General features: G+C 47.1%; 1 protein-coding gene across 1 annotated transcript in view; it reads left to right on the top strand.

Moving 5' to 3' along the window:
• ftz-f1 (ftz transcription factor 1) overlaps nt 1–16,183 on the top strand; it is a 301,960-nt gene that overhangs the window by 232,578 nt on the left and 53,199 nt on the right. The window contains exon 4 of the mRNA XM_037414080.2: nt 5,295–5,570. Coding sequence (XP_037269977.2) covers nt 5,295–5,570 — 276 coding nt within the window. The remainder of the gene's footprint in view (nt 1–5,294; nt 5,571–16,183) is intronic.

Here is a 16,183-nt window from a genome sequence, read left to right on the forward strand (position 1 = left end):
CTGATGCCGCAAGTATATCTACACATGCGTGCATTTGAAAAACCCATGCGGATGAATTTCACGCAATTCGCAGCATATAATCGTGTTTGTGATAAGATAAATTATTCCTTTTTAATGAATGCATTGACGACACTGCAGGTTTTGAATGGGTCACCGATTGAGACCCTTTAGATAACGAACACATAGCATGGCTGTGACAGGGTGCTGGGCATGGCTGTGACAGGGTGACAGGGGCTATGACAAGAATTGCCAAAATATGAGTTCACCAAGGGCATGACGTCTCCTTTTTTATCCCTTACACGGACAATCTTCTATTTAAAAAATATATATATATGGTTTTTTTTCGTAGTGCCACAGATGAATCGTACAATCGAACCTCTGTACAATGAAAATGGAATTTGATGCATTTCATCTTGGTTAGGAAGAAGCGGGGAAGCCAGCAACATTCCAAATCTTATAGGTCGAGCTGCGCTGTGCTCACTTTTGACGCGAACTTCCATGCGTTGCGCAACACAATGACTGCACTTTGCCGCATCGTTTTTGAGCAGCGTGCGTGCCAACAAACTAAACTATTGCAACCTTCGATTGGATCGAATGGTTTCGTTTCGTGCCACCCAAAACGGCGATAGATAGATGGCTATTTGACACTATGGTTAAACCAAACTGCCAACGTAGCAGCTGATGAAGGTCGGCCAAAATCACATTCTTTGAGTACGTGAAGGGAACCCACCTCCGAAACTGTCAGCTTCTTCTCGCGAGGCATGTGAGTCACTCCCGTCTTCAACAGAGTACCGCATTCAGGCAGAAGCGAGTAAGTGGGCCCAAATGGTCGTGTCAAGCTACAAGCCACCAGTCTTTGGACCTCCTTCACACTAACTTCAGCGACATCGTCTTGCCGTCATTAAACTTGTTTTTCTGTCTCTCCATCTCTGTAATCAGTAACGTTGTTGACGGTTGTAACTATATCAGCTACTTTCCCCTGAAACTTGTGGAAGCCTGCTTTAAAGCGATGGAACTATCTCAATAATCTTTCATGTGAGGTGCCTTTGATGAATATATCAAAAGGCTCCTTTCTTGTTACAACCATCTGCATACTATTCAAGTACATTATTCTACTTTTAACTTGTTCGTACCATCTAGTTGTTTGATTGTCCAGGTAGCATTTCCCTTCTACTGACGGCTAATCTTTTGTCATTACAGAGAACCGATCTTGTCGGTGCATTAAGTCACATGTTCCAAATTAACTATAGTATTGGATACATCGTCTGTGTTTCTGCCTACAAGCATTGCGCCTATCATTTTCCATTCTTACATTCGCTACACATGCACTAGAGGTGGATCACATCCACTTCATCAGTGAATAGTTAGAAAGTCCATGCAACAAGTAGCATTCTTCATCAGTGAATAGTTAGAAAGTCCATGCAACAAGTAGCATTCTGTTCCTCAATGCACCAGAAATTATAGGTTCGTTACGCGAGTCTGTCAACTCTACAATATGTCTGGAAATATCTGCAGAGGTTAGGCAGTTGCAATAATTATTCATAAAAGCTGAAAAACAAAAATGTTTTTGGCAGGGAGACAATCTCTCCTCAATGTATAGGGGAATAAAGTTCACTGTAGGGTTGATCTAATCTACCTACCTACCTACCTACCTACCTACCTACCTACCTACCTACCTACCTACCTACCTACCTACCTACCTACCTACTTACCTACCTACCTACCTACCTACCTACCTACCTACCTACCTACCTACCTATCAATCAATCAATCAATCAATCAATCAATGAATCAATCAATCAATCAATCATGCACTTACATATGGGTGCTCTAGGGATCACCTCGAACTTAACGTAAACCAAAATTAGTATGAAAGGGTAAGATGGTTCGACGAATATGACGCCCTGGTGCTGACATGAATAACGTCACCGTCCCGTCACCTACGTCACCAAAGTTGCACTTCGTGCCAGACAGTGGCACATACCCGCGCGCGAGTATGTGCCACAGGTGATAGACATTTTATATCTACCCAGGAAGAATGGTGAGACCCAGTAAAGGCGAGAACATACGTGAGTAATTTTAACATGTGAGCCTTAAGAAAGGGCTGACATTTACAGTGCTAGTTTAGCGAATGCATAAAATAAATTTCGGGGTTCCAGAAGGAATCGAACGCCTGCAGCATTCTGCATGGCAATCAAGCATTTTACCACAGAGCCACGCCAAGTCTCGGAACTACTTTTCAAATAGACACTAATGTTCATGAAACGTCTATTGTGGCTGCAGTGCTGGCTATCCAATTTTATAAACATTATGTATGCACTCCTATGATACAGCCTTCATGTCGTGTTAACCAAAATTGTAGTTAGGTGCTATGCGCTGAAGTTGATTTATCTATAGCAGCGTCCAGTCCTACCATCCTTGCAAGCACCAGCGCTTCATACCAGCTTATTGCTACTGATGTTGCTAATACTCGTATTCCTGTTGGCACCTTTGCGCAAGTGCAAACAACTGGTTATATAAACACCTGCAACTGTTCAAATAGGTCGGTGCGTGTAACATTTCTGCATATATCTAGCGTCATTTCATAATGTGTAATCCTATAATAAATTACAACACGGTCACCTTTCCTCCACATGCTTCGCATAACGTCGATTCCCAAGGTACGTGGGATTTGCCGATTTTTTTCTCGTATCCTACAAAAATGCATTTCAGGGTTGACGGATAGCCCGTTTTGGGTGGCAGTGAGTTCCTTGGTGGTTTTAACGGCAGCCTGTTCGGGTTCTTCACTGATGGACTTGCGGAAAATCTTTCGATAAGTGGTTTGTTCTAACTTATAATATATGGTGTTATCATTACCGATGTTCGATTGTGCCTGTCAGTCTTGTGGTACTGCTATTCATGCCAAAGGAGGGGCCTCCCGTGGCAAACTGTCCTTGTCACGCTTGTTTGAACAGCAGCGCCTCGCTGCTGTTCACATGTATCGTGAAGTTTCAGTCAAGCCTGTGTTGAAATTGGCTAGCGAGGTGCTCTTAATTTTCCTGCTGTCTTGCAAAAAAGACAAAGAAAGTAAAACCATACACGGGTCAGTAGTGTCGCTTTTATACGTCAAGTGCAGAGAGCACTCTGTATTTCGGAACACGTATATACTAAACGTGATACTGCAGTCGTGCTCCGACATTCGGCCAAATGCAAGTCGCTAAAGAACTAGTGCTAGCTATAGCATTACATGAAGCACTCTTTCTTGAAAAAAAAATTGAGTTGTGAAACCATATGGGTTAGTTCATTTCGTGAATGAGTAGACGGCTGTTGCAATACTTGCCGATGTGTGCAGTAAAGGAAAGAAGTAACCCGTATAGCGAGTACACGGTGCTGTGCCGGTGGGTTGCCGCAGTATGCTGTCTGTACTAATTAGGCACCACGAAACTGCACGCTAAGGTGGGTGTATGCGTATAGTTGGAACAAGTAGAATAAATGAAAGCGGGAATGAAATCGTCAAAGAAATGGGCGGATGGTTGCGTGGTAATGGCCCAACGACATATAGGACCTCACGGGTGAAACGCAATAAATCATAAGCTTTTATGCTCGCATGATGTAGTCGTTGCCGGATATAAGGAGCATCGGGTGTTTCGCACGCCTCAACGCGGCAATTCCTTTTTTGTTGTTGCTTGAGGAGAGGGGGGGAAGCAAACAGCCCTTGGAAAGCCTAAACACATGTTGCTTTTACGTGTGCTGTTTCGTGCCTCAAGGTGCGGCATGATCATTTGTGTGGCGAGCTTAATTAAGTCTATGCTTCACCGCCGACGAATATACTAGGTCACTCGCATTACTGCAACTGAGAGTGTGCAATCGAAATTTCAGTCCGTCCGAATAAAGTGTGTGCAGTTCTGAGTTCGTAGGTATATCCAGAGCTGGGGTAAATTGAACTTCTTTAACAAAGGTGGAGTTTAAGTAGTGCAACCTCCTTATCTTTGAAATTTTAACAAGGGCATTCGAGCCACCATACCTCGTCAAAAGTTTTCGGCTACGCCCTTAAGTTGGGTCAGATCCCGTGAGGCGTGGCTGGTGTTCATTTCTATACGAGCCTGCTTCACCGTGTTCGCGGTCACATGCGGGTCGAAGTCGGCCTTAGAAGTGTGGCAGCTTGGGAAAGTTGGTATGGCAGGACGACAGTTATAGCGCGAGAACAAAACGATGACACAACACTTGTCCTGTTTGTCTCTGTGTCCTCATTTTGTTCTCGCTCTATAACTATCGTCATCGAAGTCGGCCACGCGGCCTTGCGTGTACACATGCAGTTGCCATTTGGGTTGTGTTCACTGGTGCTGTCAACAGCAAAAGTTTGTGGGATGTGCAGCGCGTGGCGGAAGACTAGAGTTCCTCGATGCGCTCGTTCGCCTCCGCTGCGTGGCGCGCGTATCGAGGCACTGTACGTAAAACTAGAGTTACTGTATATGCTACCGTATATGCTAAAGGTAGCATATAGAGTAACTCTTCAGAAAACTGCACTGCCGCGCCGCCTACTGTGCCGTACCATTGTACCTACCGTACGCGGCCTCGGTGATTGGCAACGGCGCGTTTGCTGCTGGACGCAATCTCGGAAGCTATGTGCGATAACCTCAACATCATGGTGCACGTGCACATCCGTTAACTCTTTCTGTTCACAGTACAAGTGAATATCTGCAAATTTTAAACATATATCTGTGAGCGTGCAACGTTTATACATATATTTAGCGTCATTTCATGACGGGTTGCTCAATAAAAATATTACAGCAAGGTCACGTTTTTTCCGCATGCTTCGTGTAACGTCGATTCCCAAGGTATGCGTGGGATCTGGCATTTTTTTTATTTATTACGCCAATACTATTCGTTATTATTTCTATTAATAGGGGCGGAATGATTCAAGCCTGCTTCACGTCCGCTATCGTCGGTCCAGTATTCCATTATATGTGAAATCGGCCCTGCCCCGCCCCACCTTTTTTTTATATATTGTTAGTGGACAAACACGAAATATACATGAAACCCTAGGGACTTATATAGCTTCGCTGCAAAAAAAAAAAACAATAATGAATGAAGGCGTGAAATGGGTAATTTAGTATTGTAGTTGTGCGTTGCCGCCATTCTTTAATGGGTGAAGTCTTGGCACACAGCGAGGCGTCACAGGACGCGCCATATTGTATAGGCGCGCACATCGTGCACTAGAGGCCCAACAGGGGACAGTCCCTCGCGCGCGCGCGTGTAGAAAGCTTGCTTGTGTGAACATGACAACGCATTTGTGCCATGTGGGGGGTTCGCAGGGCCCGTCTTCGCCGCCGAAGCCGTTCCCAACGGCGTACGAGCAGGGCCCTCTGGTCGCCCCCGACGACGCCAAGGTGCCGGTGCTGGTCCGCGAGTTCCAAAAGAACATGCTGGACGACAAGGAGTGGCAGACGCAGCTCTTTGGGCTGCTGCAGAACCAGACGTACAACCAGTGTGAAGTTGACCTTTTCGAACTCATGTGCAAGGTCATCGACCAGTCCCTTTTTGCGCAAGTGGACTGGGCGCGCAGTACCATCTTCTTCAAGGACCTTCGGGTAAGTCACTTTCCCAGCTCCCCCGCGCAGCTCACTGCGAACATCCGTGCCTGCATCACGTGGTCATAGAGGCACACCACAATTGAAAACGCAACACCTCAGTTCGTTGCCTTGGTTTCGTCTATTGCGCTGAAGTAACATGCAGCAAGTACTGTAGCAAAGCCACCCGGCACATACGATGCAATCGGGGAAGTCACCAATAATCTGCGTCATTTTGTTCGACTCTGAATAGTTAACGTGTTCGCCAAACCGCATGAACAATTGTCAACATCTGAATGATACAGAACACATGTAACGGGCGTGGCAATTAAATAGCCCTTTGGCCACATGGTGCACGGTCATGCCAATGTAAAAGGAGTAGGAGGCACTGTTTTCTGCTTGCACCTCTACGTGAAGCTTTCGCCTTATTCACTCTGGCACGCCATCGTACCAGAACTATTTCAAATTGATATCGACGCTTGGTGCATGTAACGAAGATTCAGAACCACTGATTGTCGTCAACAGTGAGGATGACAGGCAGCCGTGGTTTTCTTGTCAGATTCATCGGGTCATCTCTCTTTGATGGTTTATCAACGCACGAAGTGTGAAACGAGCAAGCATGGGTGGGGGAAGGATTTGACTGCACTCTCTTCTTTTATCAAATCTAGCTGCCTGACTGTGCAGATGACTAAGCTGTTTTCCGCGGTGCGTTTTCTTTCAGAAAGGTGACACAGCAATGCCAGATCATGAGTATGTATGGTTATTAGTGTGTCCGATAAGCCGATGAAAAATAAACTGATTGGCTTGCTGCTGTATGACTCAAAACCAACCTAAACTCTTCTACAGCGAGCTGCCTGGTAACCATATCGTCGTTTTGATACGTAAAATCCCAAAATGTGAATTTGTGCGTCCTCATGGTGGCTTATTCGTGCGCTGCAGATCTCCTTTGCCTGACCACAGTCACAAATAACAACTTATACATGGTCTGTCCAGAAAGTAAAGTAGGGCTGCATTTTTTTTAATGTATTCGAAACCCAGACACATTGACTAGATAGCTTTTAAAACTTGCTCTTTCTTCATCATCACAGCGTTTCCAGTGGCCCTGCCAATTACTGAAGGCTCCCTCAATTGCAGAAATTAGAATGCTCTTCGGCCCCATCCTTACGCTCTTTTGAATGGCCTGGACTGAGCCGTGGTACCACCGTCCCTTCCATGACCCTTTTCAGTTGAGGGAAGATGAATCAGTCTTTCTAAAAAAGAGTGTCGTCAGGGCTGTAGGGTGGCTGGGAAAGCTCTGCAATGCCATGCCTCGTGAGAAAGTCCCATGAGAGGAATGTAGCGCAACGCATTGTCGCGACTTCTTGCCTCTAAAGGGTGTCCTGCTGGTTGTGAGTCTTTAATTTGCTCTCATCCTTCCCGGAAATGTATGCGCCATTTACGAACGCCTGATCGACCCATGGCATCACTCTCGTAAGCTGTCTCGATTATGTCACGAGTCTGACGCGCTGTTTTACCCAGTTTGAAGTGAAATTTCACCGCGTAACGCTCCTCCAAGAAATTTCATTGTGGGAATGACAAGGTACCTTGATAATCGGAGTTCAGCTTAAACTCGTATGCAACACGCCCCGAATGCTCTGAGACGACTGGTAGCTAAACATCCCCCTCCTTTACAGAGCTTTACAGAGCTTTACAGAGCAAAAAAAAAAAGCCTTAATGCTCTCCGGACAAGCTCTGTACATATGACCAGCAAGTATATATTATCAACTGATACTTGCAGGGGCGGAACAGCTGCGCCAACTTGATACGATTTCCGATCGTGGCGCCGAGTCGCGCCAGAACCACGAAATCCGCTGAAATTGCGCCACGCTGTGTCGAAATGCCCAGCCAGCCTCAAAATTTTCTCAGGTGCGCTAATTTCGGCGAGATGTGCAGGCCACGTCGGCCACCAGCAGTTAGCGACATCTGTCAAAGCGCCAGGTCTCTAGCTATAGTGCATAGAATGTACTTAAAATATGACCCGATAAAGTGACAACGCTTCGCGCCCATCGGTTCGTTAACCGTGGGGATACCTATCGGCGAGACGACGCAACTTCAAGACAAAAGTACTTTGCTGTAGCCACCAACGCTTCGCGGAAAATGTAAATTTCTTAGCCTGAAAACACGCCCATGGCTTGTTGGGGACTAAAGCTGGAAGCGTATGCCGCGTTTTCCTCGCATGAACAAGCTCGAAGTGCTGCGAACGTCGGCGTTGCCAGCGACCACGTCGATTGCCTTAGCAGTGGGGCCCGTGTGCTCAGATTTGGGCGCACGTTAAAGAACCTCAGGTGGTCGAAATTTCCGGAGCTCTCCACTACAGCGTCTCTCATAATCATATGGTGGTTTTGGGACGTTAAACCCCACATATCAATCAATGCCTTAGCAGTGGCACATAAAAACTTTCGGTTCGTTTTGTTTTGTTTTAAGTTGCATTGTCCCGGCCACGATCCTGGCGATAGATATCCGGTACCCTCGCCGGCCCAATGGGTGTGCGCCATTGTTACTTTACCTGGTCGAACGCGCTTCGCAAGGGAGCCGAAATTGCACCTGACCCCCCGGTGAAAGAAGAAAAAAAGGTGGAAAGTAGGGGGAGGTGTAGCGGTTAGAAAATTTTTTTACTTAAGTTCTAAGAGAATGCTGTTTAAGCCGCCTTTGCCCCAGTACACTGTTGCGCAGCGGAAAAGCGTATTGAGATTTGGAAGGGGTTGTTAGCGCTATTCACGGACACTGCACATTTTGCTGGGTTACTCATGTGTTTGTACGCCGCTTGATTCTGAGTACCAGTATAATAACCGATGCCTAAATAAGGTACTTGCAGTCATATGGAGCAGAGTATGACATGTCTGTATCCCTTAAAAAAGAAACAACGAATCGTGCGCCAGTTTTTTTTTTTTTTCGCCACTCCTACTCCTCGGTTTTACGAATCTCCCAAATTTCAGGGTCGCGAGCTTGACCGATTTATATTTAAATTCGCAGAGTCTGCCAAATGATTTGGCAGGCGCAGCAATTGCTAATATGAACTTAACCACTGTTTGAAAAGTGGGGTGGTTCAAAATATTACTTTCATTGAAATAGCATGTACTCATGTTCACACTGCACGATTTAGGTGATGTTAAACGGTTTATATACATTTTTTTTTCAAAATTTCAGCCTTCTTTTTATACTGCTCTGTATATGGTATTTCATGATGAAAAAAACGTATGATTTTTTTCCCGTAACCTCCTCCAAATTTGGATTTTAGTGCTCCAAAAGTAGCATTTTGCTGCTCCAAAAATTGCTCCAAATTGTATTTCAGCTGCTGCACTCCTGTACTTGCGGTAGCCCTTACATTCCTCAAATGCTTTGAATGTAGTGGCTACGCGAGGTTTTGGGCTACTCGAGGTATACTTTCAGCACCTGTACAAATTACCTATTGGCGATAACAATTAACGGAAGCTGTTCATCTTCTGTCTGTTTATATAGTATTCATCTCTTGCAGAAAGATAGGGGAGACGTAGGATAGGTTACAACTTGCGGTATACATAGTGTAGTTAGTGGTTTTTTATAATCACCGAGAAATAACATTTAAATCTTTAATGACGGTTGATACGTTTGACGTGATTTCGCGCTTGTCTGTCCCATTAACATTATTGTATTGAACGTCTGGCTGGCCTATTGCTTTTAGGAATCAGGGGCGATTTTTTTGTGTGTGTGTGTGTGTTAACGAATAATACGTCCTCAAAACACGATAAGCCTAAGCTCGGGGACGCGGGCTCGATTCCCGGCTTAGGCGACCGTATTTCAATTGGGGGAACATGCAAGAACACCGGGTAATTAACCCCGGGTGGCCAAAATTCACGAGGAGTCTTTATACTATGGCGTGCCTCAATGATATTGTGGTTTTGGCATGTATAATCTTGAGCTCAGTTATTATTATATATTTTTTTAATGCGAGGAGCATCTGTCTTGTCATCGTGCTAGTTTGTTGATTGGTTAACAGCTATTCGGCAGCTTGTCGCAAGATATAGCCTGATAGTGGGTTTCTATACCTGGATGTGTCGTCGGGTCATCGCAGCAGCACCCCCTTTTCCCCTCGATCGGTATTGTCATTGTACTTGAAATTCCTCAGCCGCCGCGCTGACAATGTGCCGACGTCGGAATGGTTCCGCCTGGCTGCGCGCGCCACACACATGCAGCGAGAACCGAGCCGGCTTCTTCATGTAAGCGAAATAAATTTCCTCTCTTGTTTTCCTTGCACGGATTGTAAGGCGTACTTTTTTTTTTTTTTCGTTTATAGTCGATAAGAGTGTGGAGACTGCGAGAGCGCACCATGGGACCGACTCGTTTTAGAGTGTTTTGCCAAACGTCGAAGCTCGAAATATATCAGCAGAGGAGGTGGTTTAGGGCATCCTCTTTGGAATACTCATCACGTGACGTCATTGTTTATTCACGGTTCCTTCCCAGGAACTTACGTGCTCGTTTGCCGCCACTCTACGGGCGCCGGTTTTGTACTCTTCGTTTCTTTGTTTAAACCTGGGCCCCTTTTGTCTATTTACTATGGCGTTGCCTCGGTGATGTCACCTGGCGTTTCCTGCTTCGTGCCGAAGGCGGTATCGTTTGTTTTTAAGCTGCTCTCATCTAGGTTGTAGTGTGTTCCCGTGTGAAACTTCTCCCGGCACATTTTCAATTATTTGAGACTTCACACTAACCTACTATTTAGTTCGTTCGCGTTTTTTTCTCGAATTTTCTGCCTATACAACGCGATTTTCTCTTTTTCTTTGTTTTGTCTTCTGTACTTTTATTTTGAGGTGCCTTTGGTTCGTGCCAATTTCGCATGTGGCGGCAGCGTGAGGTTCGTGTTTGAAATCGTATAAATCTATCTCGGGCGACGACTTCCCGTTTCTTCGTCTGCGTGTGACGACAGTGAAGGTGCAGGTTGATTTGCAGCGTAGCAGAGCGAGCGCTGAGAGGCCACTATGACCGCGTATACCGAATAATGCAGTCTTCCATGCGAGAAAAATCTGCGCGGTGCTGCCGTGGACGCACCGTTTCCAGTCTCTAGTGCGGGCCATTTGCGGCGGCTGGGGAGGAGAGCAGCGTGGATTGCGCGCGCTGCGAGGCATTCGCTGTAACGGCTCTTGACCGCGTGTTTATCGGCTGGCCCGCATCCGACTATCCTGGGGAAGAGAGGAGGATGAGAGAGGCTGGCATGTGCCCGGCGGGGGCGCACATACTCACCAGAGCGCCTTTGGGCCTGCCGCGCGCTCTTGTGCGTGTGTGGATACCGGCGAAGCCCGGAGGGTGGCGTGTTATTTTTTGGCCGATCCAAGGTCGCCCGAACGGGTTTTCCGCCGGCGCTCTGTGCGTCGCTCGCCCAGCATCTCTGCCGCCATGTTCCGTTCTTCGCCGCCCTCCTCGCTCTGTTCCTTCGTTCCCCTTCTGGCGTGGGCCCCGCTTTCCCCTCGTCTTTTGTGCCGGCTTCGGAGGGAGCTAACCCTTAGGGCCCATGAATTATGGACCTTGTCTCGAGCGGCTGCCTCTTTTCTTCGTGGCGAAGAAATTTCTCCTTTATTTTTTTAATGAGCTGCGTGCGCTTCTCACGTCCGTCAGTGGCTGTTCTTTTGGCCGTGGCTTTTTCTTTTCTCGCGCCATCAGCATGGATTGCACTCCCGCACCACATTGCAATGCCGTAACTGCCGCACTAGTATGGTGTGCGCACACTAAGGGATTGAGTGGTATTGGAAATGGGTTAATGATTGGTTCACCTGGTGCGCGTTACTCGATCATATTGTGTTCTGGAAGTCTATTTATGGATCTGACCAGCAGCCAACACACAGCGTACAACGAAGTAAAGATAAACGACCAGATAGGCTCGTCGTCTTATTGGTTTCGGGGCATGTGCTTTCCGGGCTATGTTTTAGCTTACCGGCCAGGGTTTTTTTTTTGTTTGCTTTTTCGCAGATCTGTTCGTCTTGCATGCCAAATTGCGTGCGCAATTAAACCTCACCGCATATTCCGTTCTGATCTTAAAGCGAACAAGCAAGTAATTTTCACTCTTTCTGCTCATTTCTGTGCAGTGAGCCTGCACGCTCCGCGTGGCCTTGGAACGGCAAAACCGATAATTTCTGCCCTTGTTTAATCAGTATCGGCATGCTTCCATTACCCCGGTTCAGGAAATCGGTGTACTCTCCGTTACGCAAAACTGAGTGACAAGGTAGCTTTCTCAGAGTCGCGTCTGGTAAAGGGAGCGGCGGGTCTTTTGTCAGTCGTTACAGCGCTGTATTCACCTGCCGCACCGCGAACGCCGCCGCTCTAAATTTTCAGTGCGCTCTAGTTTGTCGCGGTTATCACCAGTTTAAAAGGAAAGCACTTCGCCGCCCGCCATAGTTTCACGGAGCCTTTCGGCGACCGAATCGTACCAGGGATTTACGTTTGCGAAATACAGACGTTATAGTACGAGCGGGCTCTGACTGCCATGAAACCGTTGAGAGAGGAGTATAGACTTCGTTACAAAAAAAAAAAAAAAGATGGAGGGTACGCCCATCCTGAGTAAGGCGAAGCTAGCACTGAGCTTGCATATGTTATACTGTCCAGATTTGTCAAGCCGTGTTAAATTGACGTAAACCAAACCAGCAGTCGTTATCGAAGCTAATAGGTTGTCTGCCAAAAACAGTGTTCTATGGGACTAAACGAATTTTACTATAATACGTATATTTAAGCAATTTATACTGCCGGTAAAAAGAAAAAAAGGAAAAGATTGAGACAGCGGGCAGCTTAGCAGAGTGTACCTTTCGCGGTCGTGTTACGAGCAGAATTTGTTTCTTCTTCCAGATGTGTCAGGCCGCCATTTATAAGTAGCTGATGAATTTGTCTTTTCCTGACTACTGAGTCGAGTCGACACAAATCCGTATGCGAGCAGGAGCAAGACGTGTACTGTGCAGGAGAATCATATATAATTAGAAATACTCGGGAGATGCACTAGTACCTTCAAGAGCATTTCACACGCCGCGGTCTTAATCGCACTTACTGCGAATGTGCGCTGTCCAGGCACATGTCGCTGTCTACGTAAGCGATGCCCATCCGAAGTCCAGGTCGCTAACATTATTATACGCACCACATGTCTTGACGTTGTTCTCAACTACGTTTGCAGTTTCTTTCAAGACCGCGCTGCTTGCGATCATTTCGGCAGCGGTGAAACGATAGAGCACGTTCTCTGTCACTGCCCTCGTTACAGCGTGCAAAGACTAGCTATAGCTAGCCTTGACGACAGACCCTTGCCAGAACAGTCAGTACTTGAAAGGTGACATGATCTGTCTTCGCAGAGAAAATCAGTGAAGGCTTTATTGAACTTTAGTGGCCTATTGAATAGGATATAGCACCCCCCGCTCTCTCTTTTTTTTTCTTTTTCGAGTGTCTATTTTGCTGTTCTCTTTCTTTCCCACCTTTCTTTTCCATTCCTCTTTTCCCTTAGTGCAGGATAGCAAACCGGGCGCCCCAATTTCTGGTTAACCTCCCTGCCTTTCCCTCATTTTATTGTATCTCTCTCTCTGCAGTTTATTCATATATGCACTTGAACAAAATGCATGTCTCAGTGTTGATGACTGCTTGTTTCGGAGCTGAAGTGCCCAGAAAGTTGGCGCAGCGTCTTACTATACTCTCCGCCACGTAATTCGCAGCATGTATTATGTACAAAATGTGAGAGCATTAGAAAGAAAACTGTGGGATAGCCCAACAAGCTTGACATGCTATCCCAGGAGCATGTATATGCTAGTTGTCGCACTTTGTTGGCCTTAGAGGTTTGTAGCATGCAGTTCTTAAAATGATTACAGAAGAACATCCAACTCTTCGATGAAGGAAGTCGGGACGGAGGGCAAATGTGTACGCTACTTTAGCGAGCCAGCTAAAGCAGCTTTCATTACTGCGGTATTTTCCGTACATATCCGTTGTTTGTTTATAGTTGCGGCCTCTTGAAGTACTGCGGTTGGCTACGTGCTGTTCGCAGCACTTCCTCTTTCTCACTCGGTGATGTACTCGTAAAAGTTGTCGCACTTGACGCGGAAGTTCAGCTGAAGTGATGTCTAATGCCTCTGGTAGCATATAGACACCCCAGCATTGCTTTGTGCGTGTTATTTCCGCGACCTTCGTTCTCCTTGCATGAAGCAGGTCGTTGGACGTCCGTTGGGTCTTATAAAAAAATTCTGACATAACGGTTCTGGAACAAAATCTATGCAGCTGTCCCGACAAGGGCGGCGCGGGACTCGGGACGGTGCACGAAAAGTCGGGACAGTCCCGCAAAATTCGGGATGGTTAGTACCCAAACCGTATACGTCTAACGGGATAGATGCTGCCGGCGTAAGCTGCACTGTGATTTTATTCCGCCAACAGTTCTGAGAGGCCACCTTAAAGTTTATCGGGCACCCATCAGCGGTAACGAATCCGAGCGTATGCCGGTTCATCTAAATGCAACCACGCGCTTCAACATCTACAATAAAAGCTGGCAATTTCCTCGTTTTCTCAGATTTGATCATAACTGGCAATGAAAAAAGCATGACTACATCTGGGGCTCGCGGCCATTGAAATTTCGCTATACTTTTGCGCCACCCAGCCTGCGTTCGAACAAGCTAGTGCCATGAATACGCCATTGCATCGATGTTGATCGACGTTCAATCCTCATCAGTGCATGTCTTGGTGGTTGTTGCGCCGAGTGTATGTTAATATGTATTGATTGATATGTGGGGTTTAACGTCCCAAAACCACTATATGATTATGAGAGACGCCGTAGTGGAGGGCTCCGGAAATTTAGACCACCTGGGGTTCTTTAACGTGCACCCGAATCTGAGCGCACGGGCCTACAACATTTCCGCCTCCATCGGAAATGCAGCCGCCACAGCCGGGATTCGAACCCGCGCCCTGCGGGTCAGCAGCCGAGTACCTTAGCCACTAGACCACCGCGGCGGGGCTATGTTAATATGTAGCCTGTAGCAAAGGGAGCTAACCATTCTCTGACTCGTTGCAGCATCGTCTTGATATATGCATGCATATACAACAGCTCGGCTTTTCGGCTTAATTCCACGGGGTCCGTTTGGGGAACCTGAACGCATTGGCGCTCCCGAGACGAACAGGACATTTGCGCAATGAATGGTGGCCTCCCTCGCCCAGGCGTGTCAGTGCGCGCCGAATCTGATGCTTGGCGGCGCTCTCCGCCGTCGCCGTGTTATCTGTCTTGGAAACGGTCTCTCGAGGCTGTGCCCGCGTCGGGCGGCGCGCAAATAACGCCCACGTTCTCGGCACGTGCTGGAAATGGGCGAAAGGAAGTCGTGAGGACCGAGTGCTCGCCATGTGTGCGAGACGATTCGCTCCTCTTGCGGCGGATTCAGCGCGGCGGACACATTATAGACGAAAAACAGTCGCTGAAGAAATAGGCCGACCATTGTATACCGTCTCTCAAGTGCGCCGATAAATGAGCAGTTTTGGTGAGAGACAACCCTTTCAACAATTCTAAACATCTTCCAAGATGGAACTTCCTGTCGTGTTCGGAAAACGCGCTTGGTGTTATTGTATTCGGAAAACAAAATAAGTCATTGTGTAATCAATTGTTTTTTTTTCTTGCGTGCTCGCTGGCTGTGCACATTTCATAGTTACTTTAATAGTATACTGCGTTTTCCGTTTGAATCCTCATTTTATATACACTATAACATTGTATGTAAATATAAGCTGTTCTATCTGTTCAGAAACAAATACTGCTTTATTACGAATAGGCGTTCAAAGCTGGAACGCCGTTTCTTACATTACTAGTCCCCTCTTGTTGACTACTTGATTTCACTGGTTTTCCTTCGTTATTTAACCCGCATTAGATATTAAGGTTGAACGTGTTGGTCTGTCTGTCACAGAGGTTATCACCTCATGGCATGTAGAGATACCTTTTTGTTGTTGTTGAATGCATGGAGCTGGCAACAGTCGCCGGAACTAAATTTCGTCTTGCGTCAAGCCTACATGACTTGAGCATATAAGCTTGAGTATACAAGCTTCTAGTATAGGTGTGATTTATTCCTGCCAACTTATTGTCAGTCTCTCCTCGGAGCATCTGTCAGGTGAAAGCAGTCTCTGGAACCTGAACTCTGTCCATTGCACGGCCCGCCTCTCACCGTGAGCGACGATACTGCCATTCCGACACGGTGGCGCGAGCCTCTTTTTTTCGTGACTGCCGTCGTGTGACGTAACGTCTCTCGGGTGCGCACCATTGGGCGGCGGTGATGCAAGAGGCGCGGCGTGAGATCGGCGAGCCCGTAAGTCGGCCGCCGCGCATGCATGCAGTGCGCGCTAAAGCCTTGACCCAATTCAGCGACCTGCCTGTCTTTGCGGCCGCATCGTCGTCGCCGCCGGCTGCCAGTATCCGCGCGCGTGTTTGCGTATGTGCGAGAAAGCCGCGTTCTGTTTCCGTTTCTCAGCCCCATTGCGGATCGCGTGCACAATGTTAGCTCTCTCTTATTGTACGCACATTTAATTGCACTCTTGCTGGTGCTACGAGCCTGGCGGCAGTGTGCCCTGATGGAACGCGACGTTGCCTCTACTTTGCGCGTTGTTCTTGTTGACACTTTTCGAAGTAGAGAACGAGAAAT

The sequence above is a fragment of the Rhipicephalus microplus genome, chromosome X (genome assembly GCF_043290135.1).
Source record: "Rhipicephalus microplus isolate Deutch F79 chromosome X, USDA_Rmic, whole genome shotgun sequence".
Classification (NCBI taxonomy): domain Eukaryota; kingdom Metazoa; phylum Arthropoda; class Arachnida; order Ixodida; family Ixodidae; genus Rhipicephalus; species Rhipicephalus microplus.